This window comes from Rhinolophus sinicus, linkage group LG01 (genome assembly GCF_036562045.2).
Source record: "Rhinolophus sinicus isolate RSC01 linkage group LG01, ASM3656204v1, whole genome shotgun sequence".
Classification (NCBI taxonomy): Eukaryota; Metazoa; Chordata; class Mammalia; order Chiroptera; family Rhinolophidae; genus Rhinolophus; species Rhinolophus sinicus.
Window position 1 is genome coordinate 36821213 of NC_133751.1, and position 18711 is coordinate 36839923.

General features: G+C 37.9%; 1 protein-coding gene across 2 annotated transcripts in view; it reads left to right on the forward strand.

Annotated features, from left to right (window-relative positions):
* Positions 1–301: 301 nt before the first annotated feature.
* The window catches only part of SEC62 (SEC62 homolog, preprotein translocation factor), a 30286-nt gene continuing 11876 nt past the window's right edge, over positions 302–18711 (forward strand). For both annotated transcript variants that reach the window (XM_019735475.2, XM_019735467.2), the window contains exons 1-5: positions 302–661; positions 10273–10381; positions 11404–11509; positions 17001–17205; positions 17457–17549. In XM_019735475.2, coding sequence (XP_019591034.1) covers positions 626–661; positions 10273–10381; positions 11404–11509; positions 17001–17205; positions 17457–17549 — 549 coding nt within the window. In that variant the 5' untranslated portion in view covers positions 302–625. The remainder of the gene's footprint in view (positions 662–10272; positions 10382–11403; positions 11510–17000; positions 17206–17456; positions 17550–18711) is intronic.

Consider the following 18711-nt stretch of genomic DNA (forward strand, 5'->3'; position numbering starts at 1 on the left):
CTACCACCCTGTATATTGTGTGGAAAAAGATAATTGACTTAAAGCTGGGCTCGGCCATCTACCAGCTGTGGAGCATTGGATAAATCAGTTCCCATCCCTGCAGTTCCCTGGGTTTTCCCCTTTAAAATGCGGTTTATAGAATTTGCAGGTGGGTCATGTGTGGGGCAGGGCTCATTGGGAAGATAGGAAGTGCCACAGTCAGAGACGTCTAGCCTCCCGGAGCTCTCAGCGAGTCGCTCTGTGACAGGCTCCACTCCCAGGGTAGTGACTCTGAGGGGGTGGCGCCCGGGAATCTGTATTTGAGTAGCTTCCCAGGTGATGCAGATGCTCAGTCACGTTTGACAGCCAAGACTCTTTCCAACCCTCCTGTTCCCTGGTTCACCTCTCAACTTCCTGCCGGTCCCAGCGATTTCCCGTTCCCGCAACAAAGGGAGCGGAGGGGCGGGGAGAGAGGGCGCCGCCGAGTCCCGCCGGGCCTGCCCGGGGTCCGGCCTCGCGCCCGCCTTTCCACCCTCGCAGGGCGCCGGCCGGCGGGTTACATAACGGGACCTGCGGGACGCTCTCGCGAGGTTTCCAGCGCCCTCTCCTCGCTCCACGTCAGAGAGAACCGGGCGGAGCGGCCAACATGGCGGAACGCAGGCGACACAAGAAGCGGATTCAGGTAGCCAAGTCGAGTCCGGGGGTAGGGGCTTCGGGGCGCTCGGAAGTGGAGGGAGCGGGGAAAGCCCCCTGAAAAGGCGCGCGAAACCGACGGCGAGGTGGGGGGGGCTTCCGCCGCGAGGCCGCCGGCTGCCGGCTGCGTCGTCGTGAGGGGCCTGAGGGAGGGTAGTGGTGGCGGCGGCGGAGCCTGTGGCCGAGGCGCTGGGACAGCGGCAGAAAGCAGGAGGCGCCGCGCTGGGATCGGCGGCCCGGGGTTCCTGTGGCCGCGCCGGCCCCGGCCTGCGCTGGGCGGTCAGCCTCCTCCCGGCTCCGACAGCGACCCTCCCCGGTCTCCCCGCCTCCCTTCCCGACCCCGTCCGCTCGCCTTAGAGCTCTCGAAATTAAGGCCACGGTAATTAGGGTAGAAGGAGGAGGCTGACCTAAAGCCGCCAGTTCTTTGTGCGCAAACAGAAGGACGGTGGAAGGGGGAGTGATGTGTGTTTGGTCAGCTGTCCCCGGGGCCCGGGCGGCGATCTGCCTGCCCAGCCAGATGTTCAGTTGCGTTTACCATCTTTTCTCCTCAGTGTTATTAGGTTAATCGTCCAATTGCAGCTCTCCGGCTTTCTTTTGGGCGACACAGTGTAAATAAACACATCCGCGCTGATACTGTAACGAGCTGGTCGCGCCCAGAAACCTTGCAGAGTGTGTCATCCTCATAACCTACATAACATCCCTCCTTCATTCCATATGCATGTCATCTGTGCATTTCATCCCTGCGATTCCTCCCCTGTTGTTCTTGCTCTTTACCCAGAGGATTACATATGTGGCACATCGTAGAGTCAGGATGTCCGTTGCCTCATCAGCTCATGTGCCTAGAAACCTTGATATATCATCATAAATTGATAGCATGTTGTAAATTGTTAATACACTAATCACAAATTGTTACACTCATTATTGTATCTCTGTTCCTTACTATTTCTTTGTTCAGAATCACTTTTTCTGTCTAATGTTTTATTCCTCCATTTAAAACAAAAACAAAACTGTTAATTGGCTTACAACATACGTGACTGGAGTTAAAATTCTGAAAACTTTGGAGTGCTAGAAGAAAAGATGCTACTGATCAATAAATTTGGAATTTTGGAATTGGGCAGAAATAAAAAAGTAGTTCCAAAGAGGGTAGGAAGGGGATCATAAAGAGACAAATTCCCCTGAATTCAGACAGGTCATAAAACCAAGGCTTAAGGTTATTATGGAAGAAATTTCTAATTATACTATTCCTAGCCTTTCAAAATTTAGTGTTATTGTTTAAGTATGAATATATAAGACTTTTATTAGAATTTGTATTGAATTTGTCAAATTTGTACTTACTGTTCTCATATTTACACATTACATTTTATGCTATTTAACAAACACTGTTTTTACAATTTCAGCAGTTGTTTAATATTGTTGTGAAGGTGATCCTAATTCACTTTTTAAATAGCTATTTTATTTCAACTGTGATTTTATATTAAATAGGAAAGTAGACTAAGAAGCTTTATAATCGTAGTGGTTGGGAGCTAAAGCTTGAGCCAGACTACCTGTTTGTACCCTAGTGTCACTGATTGTTAGCTGTGTAACTTTGGGCAAGTTACCTAACTTTTTACCTCAATTTGCAAATCTGTAAAAAGGAATATTTACCTTAAAAAAAAAAAAAGGAACCTCATGGGTTGTAGGGTGGTTGTGAAAAAATACATTAAAAGAATGTAACTCCTTCCTTTTCCCCCTTCCCCAAGGATGAAGGATTTAGGATGGTTTGTTTTGGTTTTTGTTAAGCAATCTGACACGCCAAAGAAAGATTAACACCTATCCATTCAGTAAACCGTTAGATTGTGAGTTCCATAAAGTATAGCTATTTACTTACTAATGTTTATTTAAAGATCAGATAAGTATTTGAGGATCTGATTGTTACAAATCAGCTTGCATACTGCTAAATCAAACTGACGTTTATTTTCCCATCCTCGAAGTTTTCTACATAGCTGTGCTAAAATATTGTAAAGATCCTGGGAGTGCTACTTGGAGTACTACTATGCAGTCTTAACAAATTATTAAAAATACACAATATCTTATACATTTTCTTGGTTCCCCCTATCCCCCACCAGAGACTCAGAAACTCTGTACTATTGGCATCACTTTAGACAAAAAGATCAAATATAGTGACAAAGTCCAGTTTAAGTTACAAAAAAGATTCTATTGTAAGACTTTTGGGCAAAAGTTCTGTAATATTAACTGAGTTTCCTGTTGTTTGTTATTTGATGTTTCCTGTTCAGAAAAGATTTTTATGTTTAGTAGATTTGGTGACCTTGAAATGTAATATGTACATTGGGGAAAATGATTGATACAGACAAGTTCAGGGTTTTTAAAAGGTGGCTAATTCATTTACTTTATCTAGGGTAGCATACTTTCAGGAATTGTGATATCCCATCAAAGTTGGAAGCAAGAAGACTGTTTTGTCACATTTCCTTCTTGGACTCACTTTACAGGTCACTGAAGACCAGAAGTGAGCTAGTGAGCACTCACGTTATGTTGGGAACTTTTAATGATTGAGATTCTGAAATGAGAGTGATCTCAATCTAAGGAAACATTTGAAAACAAATAATTTTAAGTTATTTAAAAAATGCAATTAGGTAAGTTTTTAAGAACATATAGTAAGTGCTTATAGGTTAACAAAGTGCTGCTTACTAGAAAGGTTGATTTAGAATCCTAGTATCATGACATTTTAGAGTGGAAAAGGATTTTCAAATAGTAGGGTTTGTTTGGAATCCTTTTGCACAAATGCAGTTCTTCTATAAACAGAGTGGTGAGCCCCAAAGCCCTATCACTTCAGTACCCCACTACCATCATCCCGACACTCCATAGTCCTTTAAGCTACGTTTAGGGCCTTGATCGAAAAGTATTACTAGGTATAAAACTTACTGCTTGAAACCATCACCCTCATTTTACAGATAAACAGATTGAGTGAAGTTAGTATATGACGACCCAGGATCACTCATCAAGGTAGTAAAACCAGATTTAGATCAAGTCTTTTAATTCCATGTTGAATGTTCTGTCCACCTCACCATTGATAAAATAAAAATAAATTCTTCTGAAATCCTTTAATCATGAAATCTTTATAATAAATGATATGACATAAAGACTTAACATGACTTATCCCTGCTAAATAGAGAATCATCTATTTAGTATTCTGCTTATGTAAAGTATGGTTGAGTTTTGGGACATTAAATGGCTTACTAATTTTTAGAACTTTTATAACCTGCATCTCAGTTAATTTTGTTTTGCACCCATCTCTGTCCTCCTGGCAGTTAAATCCTGACATTATGCATGGGTCTATATGCTTAATTTCAGAAAGGGGAACAAAAGAGAAGGTTTAGCAATGTACAATCTGACTCTCTGGGACCCTCTGAAGAAAAGAAAAGGAACCTAGGAAGCCAGTCCTAAGTGAAAACTCCACCCAGAGGTTTAATGGAGGGCTTACAATAGTGAAGGAAGGACGCATTGCAGAAGGGCACTGCCATAGTTAAGACAGATTTGTAGAACTTTAATAGTGATGTGTTTGTGACTTTAAGCAAATGATTTATGTGAGGTCTGCTCCATTTTTCAGATGTTATTCTGTTAACCTATTTGCATTTTCACAAATGTTTTATACTGTTTATATGAAGATACAAATTCAGTTTGTGAACTAACCTTTTTTATTGCTCAATTTACTTGACAAATCATCTAAGCATATTTCTATTGAATATAGCAATTTAAAAAGTCCTTATAAATAAAAAATTTTGTAAGATTGCATGAAGCCTATGGCTTACTGACTTGATCCAATCTTTTCTCAAAAAGTACTGGCTAAAATAATACGTAGTTAGAAATGGTTAATTCCTATTTCATTTAGTATTTGAGTGTTGCTGTATTCTAAAGTACAAATAGTATTTGTTAAATAATTTAAAAAGAGGGTTCTAGCCAAACTTTCAATGTATATAATTTTGGATTGTGAGTTGCGGCAGCCAGCATCTTGGTATTTGGGTGCAAAGATGGCAGTCAGCCTCAGAACATTGGTTCTTTGCTTTCTCATTCTAAGACATTTGAGCTCATTTATCGAGCTATTTAAAGTTTTCTTCATTTGAGGATTGATGAGCTGGTTTCTCTTTTATTAGTGGGTCATGCTATTCCCAAAAGGCCTTCACTTTTTGTTAGAAGGTTTTTAGAAAAGTTACGAAAATATTCTGAAGATTTGTTCACATCAAAAGGAAGAAAAGAGGGGAGGTGCTATAGTCTAATGTATAAACAGGAAGAGAGTAAGACTTTTATGCTCTTCAGGCTGCATCAGGGGAGTGGTGAGAGTGAAGACTGGGGCAGGATCTTCTATATAACCAGCTTCCCATGGTCATGTTCTCTTGGTAGTCTTATATAGCAAACTTTCTGGCTTTAAAGCCCCAGCAGATGGCACAAATGCTATACATTTTATTAAAGACAGCCTACAATATGTGTAACTTATATGTGATGCAATGAACATTTATTTCATAATATTCCACAAAGGAAAATAAAAACTTTTTTAAGTATTTGAACTTCAAGGAGCAAGGAAGGTATCAGTTCTGTTATACCAATATCTTGATAGAATCCACTGCTTTTCTAGTCACAATTCCAAGGGAAGATACTGATACTTTTAAAAAGTATCATTAAATAAGTAACTCTGTATCTAGTTGGAAGAGATTACCCAAGTTTTGTCCATGTTTTCTGGGTCTCTTCTGTTCATTGTTACTTAGTAGTTCTTTTACCATGGAGGGGAGAGGAATGGAAATAGAATTGCAGTTGACTCTTGAACAACACGGGATTGAACTGTGCGGGTCCATTTATACACAAATTATTTTCTTTCTTTTTCCCCCCCTTTTCTTCCGCCTCCACCCCCCACTCTGGTTCAAGCCATTGCTTCTCCATCTAGTTGTGTAGGACACAGCTCCCTGACCCATGCTGGTATTATGAGTCTTACACTCCCCCTAGCTGAGGCAGTCGGTCACCAGTCATTGGTGGGCCACTCACAGTAGGCTGCCAGCCACTCATGCATTGCAGCACAAGGTAGCCCATGGCAACACTCAGCAGCCCATGGCAGCTCACGCTAACCTCTGCTGCTCACGGCAGCCCAGCTCTAGGGAGAGCTATTGTTCACAATTATAGCTGTAGAGGGCGCAGCTCACTGGACCATGTGAGAATCCAACCGGCGACCTTGGTGTTAGGTAGCGTGGTGCTCCAACTACCTGAGCCACCGGGCCAGCCCCACAACTTATTTTCAATAAACATACAGTTTGCCTGTGGTATCCCCATGTTTTGCATCTGTGGATTCAACCAATGGATCCGTGGTTTTGACCACATGCATTGATCTATACCATTTTATACAAGGGACTTGAGCATCTTAGTATTTTAGTATCTGTTAGGGGGTCCTGGAAGCAATCCCCTATGGATACTGAGGAACAACTGTAGTTAAGTTTTGGGGGAAACCAAAAGTTACGCACAGATTTTCGACTGTACAGGGAATCAGTGCCCGTAACCCCGCATTGTTCAAGGATCAACGCCGCTTGTGTCTATTTTGCAATGTGGAAATGAGTTTGGTGAACTTGAAGTTAATTGTTAAAATTGGTTTAAAAATGTGGGTTTACGTATTGTGTTTCCCCAAAAATAAGACCTAACCAGACCATCAGCTCTAATGCGTCTTTTGGAGCAAAAATTAATATAAGACCCGGTCTTATTTTATTATAAGAAAATAATAAAATAATTTATAATAAAATAAGATTTTATATATACAATTTTATGTTATATATATGTAAAATAATTTATAATAAAATAAGACTGGGTCTTTGTAATATAATGTAATATAATATAATGTAATATAATACTGGGTCTTATATTAATTTTTGCTCCAAAAGACGCATTAGAGCTGATTGTCCAGCTAAGTCTTATTTTCCGGGAAACATGGTAGCAGATTCCCTATTGTATAATAATAGAATGGATTTTTCAGTTTCTCGTGTAGCCTAATAACCAGACTTTACATGTGATGCCTCTTTCAACAATCAGTAGATTAATGCATTTATGCCTGTGTTCAGTAAATGGTTTAATTGAGTGTTAGCATGAGTGTAGACTTGTCATGACTAAAGTGGATATGATTGTTTTTTCCCCAGAATCACTTTCCTCCAAAATTTCTGTTATTGAAAAGCTATCCTTTCAGTTGATCAAATTAGAGATCTGACAACTTTTACTCAGCCATTTAATTCATCCTTTATCATTGAGTCCTATCTTTTCTACATTTGAAATGTTTCAAATATCCACAATCCTTCCCATTCCCAGTATCACATCTCGTCTTACTTGAATATTAACTAGTTCCCCCACCTTGTGCATTTTTTTCCAATTCATTCTACACACAGACACCAAAATAATGTATCTAAGTCATTTTTTCTACTTATTTCCTAATCAACAACTGCTAATGGTCGTTCTGCTACTTACAGGGCAAAGCTGAAATTTCTCAGACTGCCTTGAAGACTCTTTAGCCCTATTCTACTTATATATACTTAACTTCACAATGCTGCCTAACTTGTCTCTACTAGAGCCAAATTTTATGCTCATTCTCAGCCCTAGTGGTCATGCTATCCGTTGAACTTACCCCAAACTTGTTCATCTTTTAAAATCCAGCCCCCTCTTCCAAGAGTTCTTTCATAGTTGTTCTCACTTACATTAATAATCCTGCTCCTTTGTGTACTCCTAAAATAGTTTTTCTACCACTCATTTTGAAAAATAACAATTGCTGTTTTGGATAGTTGTAACAATGTATAGGTATCATGCTTTACACATTTTTGGTATTAACTGTAGCCCCCACAGATGTTATACGAGATCTGATACTTAAGTTTGCAAACTTACATGGCAGCACTGTACAAACAGCTCGGTAAGGTTTCATAACCTTGGTATATCAGTGTCTCACAGCTGTGTTCCTGTTGACGTGTGGCGGTGTCTTGCTGAGTGGCATTCATTATTGTTGTTGTGTGTTTCTGTGTCCTGTCGTGAGAATGTCTGAGCTTGAATTAGAGCAACGAACAAACATTAAATTTTGTTGTTAAACTTGGCAAGAGTGGAAGTAAAATCAGGGACATGTTAGTCCAAGTTTATGGGGATAATGCTATGAAGAAAATGGCAGTGTACAAATGGATTAAATGTTTTTCTGAGGGTAGAGAATGCGTCACTGATGAAGAGAGGTCAGGGAGGCCAGTGACGAGCAGAACTGATGAAAACATTGCAAAAATTTGTTGAATTGCGTGTCAAAATCATCGACTGAGTGTGAGAAGCATAGCAGACCAAGTAAACATCGATAGAGAAACAGGAAAATCTTAACGGAAAATCTTGACTTGTGCAAAATGGTCCCGAAGTCGCTCACTGATGAACAAAAGCAAAGGAGAGTGGAAGTTTGCCAAGACCTTTTGGAGAGGCAAGACGATGTTTTGGGCCATGTTACCACTGGTGAGGAAACGGATGTACCAATATGACCCTGAAACAAGGGGTCAAAGTGCACAATGAAAGTCAGCCAATTCTCCATGACCAAAAAAGTTCCGTCAGTCCAAATAAAGAGTCAAAATGATGTTGCTAACCTTTTTTCATATCAGAGGGATTATTCATTATAAATTTGTACCAACTGGACAGTTAATCAGATTTACTGTTTGGAAGTGCTGAAAAGGCTGCGTGAAAAATTTAGATGAAAACAATCTGAACTTTTCGCCAACAATTCATGGCTCTTGCATCACGACAATGCACCAGCTCACATGGCACTGTCTGTGAGGGAGTTTTTAGCCAGTAAACAAATAACTGTATTAGAACACACTCCCTACTCATCTGATCTGGCCTCCAATGACTTCTTTCTTTACCTGACGATAAAGGAAATATTGAAAGGAAGACATTTTGATGACAGGACATCAAGGGTACTACGACGACAGCTCTGATGGCCATTCCAGAAAAAGAGTTCCAAAATTGCTTTGCAGGGTGGACTAGGTGCTGGTGTCAGTGCTTAGCTTTCCAAGGAGAGCACTTCGAAGTTGATCGTAGTGATATTCAGCAATGAGGTATGTAGCACTTTTTCTAGGATGAGTTCGCGAACTTAATTGTCAGACCTCGTACACTGTCAGGTACTGGAAGTAGAGGAGTTGGGAAATGCAAGGGAAAAAATATGAGAAGTAGCTGCCAGGTGACTCAACAACCAAAGCACAGGCTTTTACTTCATCTAACAAATTACTCCTTTTCAGAATAAAATTAAAGCTGAAACCTTGGTTTGTTAATTGTTTCTTATTTTCATCAAACATAGCTAAATTCAGTCTTATCTGAAATTTGTGGGGGAAAAAGATGATTTAGGTAGTTTATTTTTTTCCTATTTCATGTTAGAATGTCTTGCCTGAAATATAACTGTCTTTAGGGTTAATTGTTCTCAGTATCCTATATTCTTGGCAGATAATTCTTTACTATTATTTGGCTCTTTATTCATTTAAGAAGCAGACCTTCCTGAAATCAGTCACATTTAGATCATATATTTCTGGAAATATTACTTGAGTGCTCTATATATCATGCTTAAACATGTAATTAAAGATAGTACTTTTGTTTCAGTAACTTACAGCAATAAGACAACTTCTAAAAGTAGATATTATATATAAGATACATCTAAAGTAGACTGCCTTTGTTTTCTTCAGTATATATTTGGGGAGAATAGGTACACAGGAGGAATTGTCAAATTAAAGAAGTAGTTCATAATGTAAGGAATAAAAGGAGTATGGGGAAGGATAAACAATGAAGAAAATAATCGATAGGAAATTTGGAGAAAGAAATGGAAGAAAGAAGGAAGGATTAAAGCAGACTTTCCCAAACTCTTTGTGCACTTCCATAAACAGTTCTTCAAATAAGATTGTAATTTACCTGTCTATTGATTGTTTATTTTTGCTTTACCCCTACAAGTGAAGAAAAGAAAGACAAGGTGAGAAAGGAGTCCCAGACAGGATCTAGAGTTTACAACCACAAGGGGAAGGGAAGGGACTACAGATCTTCAGTGTCTCAGATCTCAGATAGCTCCGGGCTCCTACATTTAGGGGACAGCTCTCTTTGGTTAATATGAGAACTCCGACGATCTGTTGTCCATTGTTCAGGGTACACAGCTTTGGCTGTTTGTTATTTAACATTTATTTATGTCACCTGTTTCTACTTACTTTGACATTTGGGCCCTCACTATTAGCAACCGCTAATCTTTTAAATTATTGTTTTGTGGCTTAGAAAAAGAGACCAGGCATGAGTGAAGGTGAACTAGTACAGTGTAGCTACCATACTGGAAAAACAGCTCAAAATAAATGCCTTGCAGATGAGGCCAAGAGGTACACAGGGTTTGGCTCTATCAACTTGTATTTGAAAAACATGTAATTTAAAACATCTCCACCCTGGCTTTTGTGTACATTACCAGGTCTACTCCAGAGAAAGCTTGAAAGAAAGGCCTATACTCCACTTAAAAAGATTTACGGAACAGATCTGTAAATTATTCTTCAGTGCATGAATTTCTCAAGTAAATGATTACATTACATTAATATTCTTACTTTGCAGGAAGTTGGTGAGCCATCTAAAGAAGAGAAGGCTGTAGCCAAGTATCTTCGATTCAACTGTCCAACAAAGTCCACCAATATGATGGGTCACCGGGTTGATTATTTTATTGGTAGGATTACATCAGTAAAATATTGGTGTATATATCTTATGAAGATGCCTAAATTTGGTATATGTAGATGTGTTAAAAGTGCTTTCAAGTGTGATTGGTGAAGCTGGGTGATGGGCATATGGCAATTACTCTATTGTGTTCTTTTATGACTGAAACTATCAATAATACAAAGATAAAAGAAAGTGCTTTATAATAACATTTGTTGGAAATTTTTAAAATAGGGTTTATTTTCAGTATTAATACTACCTTTTATTCAGCTAGAATATGTATTTAAAGATATTCTTTTTGAAAAACGAGTAGAATTCAGTATGAAACAAGTCTGTTGGAATTAACTCAGGAGCTTTGGATTGTCACATAATCCAAACACCCTCATTATAAGCTAATGTCATCTATAACATAGCCCCATAATTTATAAATAGTGGTTGAATTTGCCTGTCTGACCCATTAAGATTGAATTGCCATTATAGAGAAAAATTCTTTTATCTTTCTTTAGTGTTAGATTAATGATTTTGATAGTCATTAAAAGTTTAGAAAACTTGACATGCTGTTCACTTCAGAACTAATATAATTAGTTTCTTCTAGTGACAGTAATAGATTGTTCACAGAGCTTATTCCTCAGTGGGTTACAGTAAAGGATGATGACAGAATTTCTGTTACTGTGGGAGAGGAAGATGTTTGGTTTATTTATCCAACAATTTATTGTGATTATTTGATAAGAGTGATGTTTACATTTATTTTGAATTTTTCTTTAGAACAATTCCCCATTAATTTATCTTGCTTTAGTTAATATTTTTGAATGTCATTTATTTCCCAGGATTACTTCAGAAAGATGCTTATCGATATGCTTCACAAATTGAGGTTCTGAGGAACCGTTTATCATGATCATGTCCGACTTAAATTTTCTGTTGAACTTGGGTTTATTTTCTGATGCCAGAATGTTGAAATTTGCCTTATAAAATATTATTTACGTAGACATAAATTTCCACGTATACTAAATTTAAAATAATAAATTTCTTCTTTAGCTTCAAAAGCAGTGGATTGCCTTTTGGATTCAAAGTGGGCAAAGGCCAAGAAAGGAGAGGAAGCTTTATTTACCACAAGGGAGTCCGTGGTGGACTACTGCAACAGGTAGTGTTTGTTTCTTAGTGAAGGATAACTGAACAGTAATGTAATAATATTCTCCATAGTCCTGAAGCTCTTTACTCATTTTCATTATTAAATGTAGTGTTATTACAACATAGCTCCAACAGAGCTTTTACATGCCGACTGGCCTTCTTCAGTACCTCTGGGAATACGTTTATTTGGTATTAGGCTATTGTATTTTTATAATTTTTGTGTTCTATTACTTTTGTGCATTTGCCAGGCTGACTCAACTGGAGGGTCAGCAATAAAAATCACACACCAGTGCCTACAGTAAAAAAAGTCTTTCATTTTTAGAATAAACAGTTGGGGAGCCTTTTCCAAACCTTGTCAGGGATTCCTAATAGATATGTTGTTCCTGGGTTTTTTTGTTTGTTTTTTTAGTGCCTACACACTGAGCTTTTAGCTGGTACCATTCTCTGTTTTGTGGCTGTAAAATCAAGGCAGCTGCAACATCTGCCTTTTCTTGACTCCAAGATGAAGTACATACAGTTCAGTAGCATATCCATGTTTTTCATGATAGGTACTTCTCCTTTGGGAAAAAATTTTTGATGGTGAGTGGTGTATAAACATCACTTTCCTCTTGGAAATAAATATGCTGGTTTTTCCTTCCATTTTTTTTTCTTGGTTTAAATAATTAAGCATATTTATTAAGATATTGATACACCAATTTTTGTTTTTGTGACACTGAAGTTAATAATAAGTTCAAATTTGACATTTTAGATTATTTTATATGTTTGGTAGGGAGGTACACATAGCAATTTACTAATACATTGTCTAATGGCATTTAAAGTATCGGTCACATGAGACTTCTCTTAAAAATCACTATTTCACAACCTTGCTTCTAAAGCTATAAAGTTAAAGAATTATTTAATATTCTTAATATTTGTAGTTGCCAAAAACTAGAGTCACAAATGGACTTTTCAGAAACAATGAAAATTTCGTTGTTGGGGCAGAGCTAACAGTGGTGTAGCTGGTATGTTCCTTTACAGCCATTTGTGTATTTAGAACTCTTAAAGTGCCCAACCCTCTGAGGAGAGCAGTCAGTATTAAAGTGCAAATTTCCCTGTCTTGCCTCAAAATAGATTTATTTTTTACATATGTTGTAAAAATTAAGAGATGCAATAAATGCAAAAAAAGGCAAGTTAGGTAAGTTAACCAAGGTCACATAGCTAATAAGTGTCAGAACTGGAATTCCAAATTCAACAGTCTGGCTCCATAGTCCATTCTCTTAACCACTGTGTGCTACCCTATCTCCTCCAACAAAATGATAATGCATTTAATAAAGCAGAAATTAAGGTGAAGGATTCACTTAAAAGTTTGTGAAAGACCTACAGTAACAGCTTTTTTTGTAAAAGCGAAAATCCTCTTCACATTTCTTTAGTGTAGCGAAAACAGGAAAGCAAAGTGCAGTAAAGCGAATTTTTGAAAAGCGAGGGGTACTCTTTGCTTTATACCACTTCACCTGACAAAGTATTTCATAGGAATGCTCATTGGGTAGCAGAGAAACCAGTATTATTTGAATACTAGGTTGGTGAGCCCAACCCTCCTGGGAGAGCAGCCAGTATTAATCCACATCTCTTGATCTTTTAGGAGCCTCGACTCCTTGTTACAGGAAAAGCCCAAAAGACCTGAGTACAGAGACTGTCCTAGAGATACACTCCCTTTTCATTGTATATGTTATTCCCATGCGTGTCAGGTTGTTTGTGTCCTTTCTGCACTAAAATAAAGCATAACTACCTAAATTCTTCGAAGCCACTTCTAATACACCCATGGACGCCTCATGATGGCCAGCCCTCGTGGGTTCCTGCTTGACTACAGACAAAAGCACAAAGGGGCACTTGTGCAGTCTCATTTGCTGAAGCTACTAAGTGGGCTTAAGGGAGTCTGAGGAAAAACAAAACAGGACAGTGTAGGATAATACACGAAACAATCTTTTCTAATATGCTCTCTGGCCTATTTCAAGTATGAACTCTTCAACCTTTAGTCTAGCCCCATCCTGACTCCATATGACTTTCTCTCCAACCTCCCAATCTAGTAACGTTCTTCTCATTCTTGTTTACATACCACACTCATTCTTGCTTTATTTGATCATAACCTGCCACTTTCCCCAAGTGGTTCTCCCTCTGTCCTGCTGCCTTTCAATATCAATACCCCTCACATTCCCTGTCCACCATGTAGTACTCCCTAGGTCCTCAAGCCCCCATTAATCTTCGTAGGCAAGATTCTACAGAATTTACAAAGCTAGTATCATACAGTTTAGTCCTTAACTATTTTAGAATTGTGGCATATGTGTTAGTTTTTAATTTCTTGGCAGCTAAAGCTGAAGGCAGTTGTAGGACTGTTTTATACTTTATTGTAACTCCCCAGCACAACGTGGGCATTTAATAAAACCTCACTGTTGTCAGCAAAGAGAAAGTCCTGAACACATGTCTGGCGTCAATACATGTTTGTTAAACCTGAAAAATAAAAATTAAGAGGTGAGGAAAGCAGTTTAATAACTTGCTGCTTTTAATCCATTTTGTTTATTCAACAAATATTTATCAAATAACTATTTTATATGCCAGGCCCCAGTAATACAAAGATAGCTATGACTTGGTTCCTGCCCCCAAAAAGCCTATTCTAATCTGTTAAAGAAGATTCATGACTAATTACAATACAGTGTGTTCTGTAAGGAAGACAGAGATGAGGAGACTTCAAGAATGGCTTCACAGGGAAAACGTTTTAATCAAATTTTGAAACATAAGTAGGTGATTACCCAGCAAACAGTAGGAGAAAGGACGTTTGGTCCTGGCAAAGGGCATACAGAACATACTAACATAGGGAAGTATGAGAAGTTCCATGAAGGTGTCAGAGAGCTTTGTGTAAGTGATTCATAATATATGGTGATTTCAAGCTAAATTAATGGAGGCACTGATATAACTACAATAGTAAATGTCATCTCGCCTTTTGAGGCATAGAGTTGAAATAGATATTCTCTAAAGATCTAAGGAATAAGTCAGTGATTCTACTTATTACTACTGTTACTTATTACTGAATGGAATGATGCTGTAATTAATGATTTATGAAACCAAGCATGTTTGTGTATGTGTATTCCGCAACTATTGAATGAAATTCAATATTGCTATAGCAGTAATGGCTAACAATGAGTACATATATGTCAAGTACCATGATAACTGATCTATGTGCTTCTCATTTAGTTGTAGAAACTGCTATGAGATACTGCATTTTAGAAAAAACTAAAATTAAGTAGTTTACCCAACACTGCACAGCTAGTTAAGTGGTAGAGGTGGTATTTACATTTGTCTACCTGAATGTGAACTTTTCAACACCAATTTGATTGGTTAATAGTCTACTTTTCTTTCTTGGGGGTGAGGCAGCTGTGTAGGAAGGGTGACAGAAGCTGATGTTCCTTTTGGTTCTGGGCCCTTCTATGAGGTTGGTGCAGAAGTAGTTGCAATTTAAAAGATTAAAAATAATTGCGAAAACCACAATTACTTTTGCACCAACCTAATACATATACTCACCCAGGGACAGTTCTTTTTCTCTTAAAGTTCTACATTTTATTTTTTTAAATATTTATTAAGAATATTTTTTTCCACTCTTAAAATGATGCAGAAGAAAATCCAAATTACTAATAATGTTGCCTCACAGATAACCACATTACCCTTGGAGAATATATATTCAAGTAGCTATATGTGTATACGTATACTTTTAATATATGGAGATCTGTAAAATCTGGAAATCACATAAGTGCAAAAGTAAATAAAGAAAATGAGAATATGTTCTTTATAAATTTTTGTAAGACATTCTGAAGTAGAGTTAAAATGTTAAATCCCCCTTCATATTCAAATAACCCACCACTACTCTTAAATTTCACTTTCTACTCATACGTAGTTAATTACTAAGGGGACTCATTTTTTTGTGTGTTCACATATACATGTATATGTGTAGCAGATATCAATGGTAGAATCTTTGGGGGCATTTCAGACAGTTGCACCAATTGTATGCTGCGTAGATCTTCTGAACAAGCAGAAGGCCAGATGAGGAGACCTAGGACTTAGCCTCGTGGAGCTATTCCTGGGGTGGACTAATTGGGCAGCGGAAAGAAGCCCAGCCAGGCAGGTGAGAAAACAGATGCTCCAGAAGGCACAACATAATGGCCAAAAGGAAGTCGTCACTGGGCAGGAAGGAGGCAGCTAGTTCACAAGTGGTACTGTGTGCTGGCAGAGGGACGAGTGTGGGTAGAAAGGTAGGGAGTCACCATCAACAGGCACAGATGGTGGCAGTGAGTTGTATTTTCGTTGTACTTTTACCCAGGCAGGATTGAAGTCACAAATCAGGAACTCTGAAACTGGAACATCAGATTTGAAAAGATGGCTTTTAGATGAAAAACGTCAGGGCAACCCAGTTTTATGGGTCGGATTATAAGGTTACAAAGGAACTGCCACCAAGATTGACTTATTTTTTAGTTAGCTGAGCTTCTAAACTCGTCAGATGAAGAAAGGAATAAAGCAGGGATCTTACTCTTAAGTAGTTTACGGTCTAGTGAAAGGGGCAAGCAGACATAAAGTGCACATCAAGTTAGAAGACAAATGTTATCGATAGGATAACAGGAAACTGGAGGGATGGGGGATGGTTTTATAATTTTACATAGGGTAGGCCTAGTTGAGGAGGTACCATTTGAGGGAGAGACTTGAAGGAAGTGAGGGAGTGAACCAAATGGGCATCTTATTTGGGGGAAGAGCATTCCACGTGAAGGAAACAGCCAGTGTAAAAGGCCTGAGGTAGGCATGTAAAACAACTGCTGAAGAGAGAGAAGAACAACGTGTTGAGAGAAATTAGTGAAATGATTACATAGTGTTGTTTTGCCAAATACATTGTACAATTTTCAGTTTGATACTATACGAGTTGTTTTCAAAGTCCAGAAATCTCACCTTAGCATATTTAATTATTCATTACTTAACTAAACGTATTTCATTATAGTGACAGGCCAAATAGTGCAAACGTTGAGAGAGAAAGTAACATGGAGAAAGACAGCTGAAGACACTGTTTGGATAAATCAAATCATGGGTGTATTTTTAATCTGTTAACATTTCTTAAACTGTTATATTTATTGAACCCTTATGTCTGCTCTTGAATTTGAGACTTAACATTAAATAAAGCAGAGTCTTGAGTATTCCTAATGAGCATAGAGAAAAGTTTCATAAGGGTAATTCTAAACTTATAATCTTTATCTAAATTATGTAGTTAAAAATGACACTTAGAATGGCAACTTTTATGTAATCAAATTATCTATACAGCTTTTTTGATTAGAAGTGGATTTGACCATTTTTCCCTGGGCTTACTAATTGTCATTTCTTTTGTATATTACCGGTGTATGTCTTTCTTTGCTCATTTTATTCAGGTATATTTTTGCTTTTTAGTCTGTATCTATATAATTGATAGGGAGTATAATGTCATACCTTTTTTTCTTAAGGCTTTTAAAGAAGCAGTTTTTTCACCGGGCCCTAAAAGTAATGAAAATGAAGTATGATAAAGACATAAAAAAAGAAAAAGAGAAAGGAAAAGCTGAAAGTGGAAAAGAAGAAGATAAAAAAAGCAAGAAAGAAAATCTAAAGGATGAAAAGATAAAAAAGGAAAAAGAAAAAAAAAAAGATGGTGAAAAGGAAGAATCCAAAAAGGTGATTTCAATTAAGATTAAAAATCAAAAATCATTATGTGCACATGATCAATACTGGCATATGAGCACATTTGAAATATGCAACAACCACTTAAGATAACCATTTTAGGGCTCTTACAAATACCATGGTTGAGAATTTTGATTTCTGTGTCTCAAATACTGAATTTTTAAAAATTATTATTATATGATGTCATATTGCTTTTTGCTTGTTTGTAAGTATTTTTTCCTTCCATTCAACTTGTGTTTTAATAGGAGGAAACTCCAGGAACTCCCAAAAAGAAGGAAACTAAGAAAAAATTCAAGCTTGAGCCGCATGATGATCAAGTTTTTCTGGATGGAAATGAGGTAAGAGTATCTAGCTTATAAGTAGAAATCCAGTGTTTTTTTTAAGAATTTGATGCCTTCACTAAGAAAAGAAGTAATTTAGATAAAATAATCGTGCAGATATAAAATCTCTTTAAACATCAATAATTGCTCTGAATTTAGATTTATAAAATAATTTTTTAAAAAATCAGAATTAGGTTCAGCTGTGTATGAGTGGTATAGAAAACCTGAAATAACCATGGCTTAAAACACAGTAGCTGCTTGTTTCTGTCCCCTCGATGAAAGCTGAGGGTAAGCAGTACCGATATGGCAGCTACGTGGGGGATCCAAGCGCTTCCTCCTGTGTGAGGGTCTTACTAGTACATGGCTGCCAACCTTGTATCTGCATCCAAAGGAGGGAAGGAGACGGAAGGACAAGCCTGCTCTTTAAGGACACTTTCCGGGAAGCTGGCAGTTCCATTTCTGCTTGGATTCCAGGACCTAGACGCGTGATCATGCCTACCTGCAGTAAAATCTTAGAAATGTGTGTTTTATATTGGGTGCTCATTTGCCGAGCCAAATGCAGGATTTCCGTTACTGTCACAGAAAAAAGAGCAGAATGGTTAATGGAGAACACCTCCTGGTTTCTGCCTCTTGTATCGTCAGACATACTGCGTTAAGGGCGTAAAATGTTTAACATTTCTTGATGCTTAACTCAAGGAGATAGTCTGTATTTGTTTTTGTAATGGGAGATTTGTGTGGTGGAAGCCTTCCATGAAGACTGCTTGAGTTAGTCATTTAACAAATACAAAAACCTTAGTTATGTACTAGCCATTGAATTGTTGTGAACTTCAAGATATATCTCTTCTTGCTCTACCTAATACAAAAGTAATATATAAAATAGTGGTTCCAGGAGCTTTGAAGTTCTGGGGAAGCTTTTCAGAAAACATGTGCCCTAGTCTTAACCACATAAACACCAACATTGGCTATATGCCATGACATTTTTATACACGCTACCGTGTTTCCTGGAAAATAAGACCTAGCCAGACAATCAGCTCTACTGCGTCTTCTGGAGCAAAAATTAATGTAAGACCCAGTATTATATTACATTATATCACATCACGTCTCATCACATCAACCTGATCTTATAGTAAAATAAAACCAGGTCTTATATTAATTTTTGCTCCAAAAGACGCATTAGAGC